The following is a 4,924-nucleotide window of genomic DNA, read 5'->3' as shown; positions in this document are numbered from 1 at the left end:
CTATAGCCCTAGATGACTAGTTCGCCTGGATGATCCACGATCCGCATCTGTGCCGTGTGCTGTGCCATTTGAAAGTAATGCTGTTAGAAGTGTTTCCACCACTTTGGCACGCATGAAAACACCTCTGGACCCCCATGATGAGCCGTTCTGCAGAAGAATCTTGGAAATTTGAAAGGTGCCAGTTTTCAAAGACCACCAGAGTGCTGAATTACCTTTGATTGGCCGATCAATATCCTGTATACGTTGACAGATTGAACGCGCCACGTCGATGAATTCTTTCTCGCGGTGTACTTGACAGCTGAGAGCTAGTATGGGAGGTTCTTGTGCGCTACCAGGCGACTCCTCTAGGGCTGCACCTGCTTCCAAAAGAATTCGGGCAATATGGGGAGTGCTGAAATAGATGGCTTCAGTCAAGAACAGATACTTCTCCCTGTTGCCATCCACCACAAAAGTCGGGCTGGGGTCAGCGCCGGCTGCGAGAAGGAGTTCGACAATCTTAGGATCCCGACAGTGAATCGCGTGTGCCAAAGGCAGCCGACGAGGGTCGTTCGTGTTCGGTGACACGTCAACCCCAGCCCGGATAAGGTATCGTATTGTGGAGAGTGTGTCTGGGACTAAATGCCGAGGATCAAAGGCCCCGTCACTATTCATCCGGTGCAGGGTGCTGTACCACTTGGAAGGTGCAGCTATACAGCCATGATGTTGGAGGTAGTGGATGCGTATGAGGGATACTAACGGGCCTTGTTTGTTCTTTTCGAGTTTCCCATCAACCCGTGCACCTCGATGCACGAGCAGACATGCCTGCAGCGATACGTATGCCGTCAGTGCATATTCCTGTGACTTTTCATCGTCGCAATGAACTAATTCGTAGTGAGAAAAGCAGAAGCAAACTGACCATATGTTCATTCAAGGCATAATGCACGGGAGTGTTTCCTTTTGCGTCCGTGATGTCGACGTCAGCGCCTTCAGTAATAAGAGAATCGGCAATGGCTGTGCTCCCACGTAGAGAGCAGAGACTTAGAAGAGTACTGAGCCTCTTGGGTTCACCTGAGTATATCGCAATGAGGCCGTAGTCCTCTGTGGTAACGACGCCTCTCCTAGCCCCAAATCTGTCTAGTTTTCTGACGTCAAACACACGATTTATGATATCGCGCAAGTCCTTCTTTGTTCGCTTTATCGCATCGATTGACAATTCGTAGGCATTCATCCTTGCATGCCAACAACTGAACTGCAAGGCGAAAGGAGTGGCGCCAGGAGGGCTATCCTGGGCATCGTTGATGTAGAGTCGCGGTAAAATCCTCTCTTTCATACTGCGACAAGTTAAGGAAAGAGCTAAGCCGTCACGATATGATATGATTTTTGTGATTGAGCAAAGAAGTTCGTTGGGTAATCCTTCAATTCATTAGATGATGAAGAATAGCCGGGCAATATTCCATCAAAGCTCAAGATTTCCATGATCATGGGTAGAGTGCTTTACCTTGCAATGAATTTCTTCTAGCTTTTAGCGTGTAACCGCTCCCACTGTGTTGAGGTTTGTGGAGTGTTCTATGGTTCATTTTGCTGAGTGCTCTGTAGAATACACATCTAGGGGCTTGTACATGGCATAGGGTACATATAACATATATCTGCGATTCCAAACTCCCAACGGCCTATAACGGAGTTTAAAAGGTTCCAAAATTGTATGCCGTATGGATTTTAGAGGAGGTTTGGAACTCAGAGTCGCATTGTGCGACATAGCAATTGAGGCGCTGATCTGCGAAGCCAGGGTGGAATGGGCCCAGTATGCGTGTGCTCTTCATATCGTCAAAGCTCAGACTCCTTCCATTATCGGACCTCCTCTCGGCGTCTACGAACTGTCTCGCTTTTCCGAAATGGTCATCTATGTGGTGTATCGTCAGCGAGCCATAAAGGCATCCCACACGGTAGTCGATGCTGAGTTCAGTTTAAGGTACTAGAAATTATTGTATTTAATATATATAGTGCGGTCCCGAGACACACCTTTTATGTATCAGCCAGAGTAACCGTAGCTACGTAAACAATATACCTGTCCCGAATTCACCCGTTTTCATGTGACAGGTTCACGCCTGCGTTGCACAAGCTAGCTGAATCCTCATACGACCATTATGTGCGTAGTAGTGAAGATAGCCATTTGCGAACCAAGCCATAAAGGGCGTTAATAGATGCCTACGCTTTGATATCCCTTTCTGATTGCATTTGAATTACAAGACGGGTTTGCAGCCAGCACCACGGACAGGGTGCAGCGACAAACGTAGTTGAAGAATTAGTTAGGATTGGGAGCCTAAGCTGACCAGCGCCACTAAAAGTCATCAAAATCAAAATTTGGTGCTATGATGGCTACCTGATCTGAAAATCTTTTGACTAATCCCAAAGAAACAGCAAGAACGATAGTATAATACTAGCCACACCGCAAATGAATGTTACGATGGATACCATAAGCATTGGCCCATTTTCTAGCTTTGCATCGACTGCAGACGCTAAAACAGAAAAGCCGTGTATCGAAGCCCAGATAAAAGATGCCGAGATCAGGAAGAAAAACATACTTGCTGCGCTACAACACAAGAGGAAAATTCGAGAAAATGGCATTTTGCGTATCAGTCCGACCAGCGAGACAAGGACAAAAACACTTCCTACAATTATGAGCTCTTTCACCGAGGGTATTGCTTGTAGAATTTTCAAGGAGAAAGCCGGCTTTGCGACCTTCCTCAATATACTGGTGAAGGGATCTGAACCATTTAGAGGTAGGCTGTAGCAATCAGAGTGAGATGAATATCCGACACAAGCAGACCGAGTACCCAATGAGCAATTGCGAGGAGTGACCTCAGAGACTAGTGATTCGCCGGCTGTTACAGCGCTAGTGACTAAATTGGAGGCTTGGCCTACGATACTTGTGGCCGCATTGCTGCCCTCACTGATCACAATGGTGGGCATGCTCCCTGCAGCCGTGATTGATGGCAAGCCTTGAATTACATTGGTTGGATTCTCGATATTCAAATCTCGAAGCTGAGGCACTCCGCTGAAGAGATTCGAGAACTATGCTTCATTAGCTTAAATTGCCGGCCTCCACAAAATCAGTACCTTTATAGTGAATATTCCCTGTGTTTCGTTGCTCACTTGAGTGAAGGAAGACCAAGAAAAGTATAGTGATACGGTGCAGACTGTCAAATAAGACGCCGTGAGAATTGTAGCCACTGATGGGTTGAAAATCATTTTGCCTGCATCCATATTCTGTAAGGGACTCTGGATTTCTATTGATCTAGAGGCACTTATGCTTTTTATACTGACAGAAGGTGCTTTTTAGGATTTTGGGAAGTATTACCTCTTTTGGAGTCACGACTTGATAAATTGAAAATATTTTATGTAGCGGGTACAGTTCTGCTGAGTACCTGACGCAAAATGGCTCCAGCGGCACATCCTATGCTTGGCGCTTCAGTGTCAATTATTGGAGCTATCAGGTACTGCAGCTTAGTTGGTAGGGAGTGAGCAGCGTTTTTCGCTTGAACGTTTCTTGAGGAACATATTCGGACCTATACATTCGTTCAAGCCATTTCAGGCATCGAGGCGACTGCTCCGATGTCGGAAGCGCAATATAGCGGCTCACCCCTTAGCTCAGGCTGCTCACCCTGTGACTCAGGCTGCTCACCCTGTGACTCAGGCTGCTCACCCTGTGACTCAGGTTGCTCACCCATTAGTTCAAGTTGCTCAGGCTAGACCTACAACTCAGGGCATATTCTCATGTAGAAACTGCTCGGTCCGTCCATCTGCTGTACCAAACCTTCGTCCGTACTTGCTCAGAAGCTCTTAGAGGCGATAGGCGCGGTCACAGTCTCGCGAGACTCCATAGCTGTGTGATCAAACGACTGTCGTATTCACCTAACCTAACATGTCTCATGCAGTTATTACACTACCGCCGAGGCTTGCTACATAGCTTGTCCTGAGAGGAACATGCAAACAAGGATTGAGACTCGTTCATTAGCCCTGTAGTTCCCAGTGTCGCACAGCTAACTATAAATGAGTCCACTTGTAGGATCATCGGGATTTATCCAGATTTAATGACGTTTGCATGCAGGCTCTAGTGCTCCTGTTTAGTGCAATACTCGCCTGCTGACCGTCCCACGTCACTCCATTTACGGTAGTCTCAGTAAGAGCAAAGGCAATGGGTTAACTATGATTTGAATAGCTATGGAGGCATGTCGCAAGTTCAATGACAGGGAATCTCATATCAAAGTCTTTCATGACGGCCTCGCGCACCTCATACGTTCATCCACCAAGTATCATCGCGTAAAACTAGTAGACTTATAGAAGGGCGTCAGCTGGTTCTGTTGCAATGTACCTGCTGCAGACAGTTGGGTGGCACCAACTCAGCTTCCTCAAATGGCCGCGGCGCAGCCCACGAACGACAGCCAATCAATCATTACGGAGCCGGCCAACTGACAGACAGCTGACCGACAGATATTCAAGTGTCGAAGGGCCGTAAGGAAAGGAATGGGTAGTGTATATAGGAAGGCATTCATTAGGTACACAGATGATCCCTAGCATACTACCCCGCATAAACCTCCTCGCTATTGGGTTCTACCTGGCTCATGCAAGCGAAGCATGATTGTCACAAAAGTGTTCTTATTGTACGGCATTTTATTCAATCTCGTACTGCCGTTTCCAGTGCTGCAACATCAATCAATTGCAGCTAGACACAGAGATCACAAATTGGAGGTTTTGAGCACATACAGTGTATCCTTAACAATGGATTCCATGGATATTATATATGACTTCAAGGTCGTATGCTACGTGAAGAGTCCACTACCGGACCTTCAGGGCCATAGAGGGTAAAGAACAATTTTGTTCAAACTCCAGGAAAAGAAAAATGCTCTGTAAACCCATTCTGGCATTCCCAGCCATATTTGGAAGG

At 46.9% G+C, this 4,924-nt stretch overlaps 1 protein-coding gene across 1 annotated transcript; it reads right to left on the bottom strand.

Annotated features, from left to right (window-relative positions):
- Positions 1-1,309, bottom strand: JN550_013874 (uncharacterized protein; the record flags this gene model as incomplete). Its single annotated transcript, XM_049312510.1, has 2 exons — positions 1-834; positions 896-1,309. The coding sequence occupies 2 exons, from the start codon at positions 1,307-1,309 to the stop codon at positions 1-3; spliced, it is 1,248 nt and encodes a 415-aa protein (XP_049164155.1).
- Between the last annotated feature and the right edge of the window lie 3,615 nt (positions 1,310-4,924).

The sequence above is a fragment of the Neoarthrinium moseri genome, assembly GCF_022829205.1.
Source record: "Neoarthrinium moseri strain CBS 164.80 chromosome Unknown scaffold155_Wmoseri_CBS_16480, whole genome shotgun sequence".
In the NCBI taxonomy this organism is placed as follows: domain Eukaryota; kingdom Fungi; phylum Ascomycota; class Sordariomycetes; order Amphisphaeriales; family Apiosporaceae; genus Neoarthrinium; species Neoarthrinium moseri.
The sequence above is the reverse complement of the archived record's forward strand: the minus strand, read 5'-3'. Positions and strand labels throughout refer to the sequence as shown.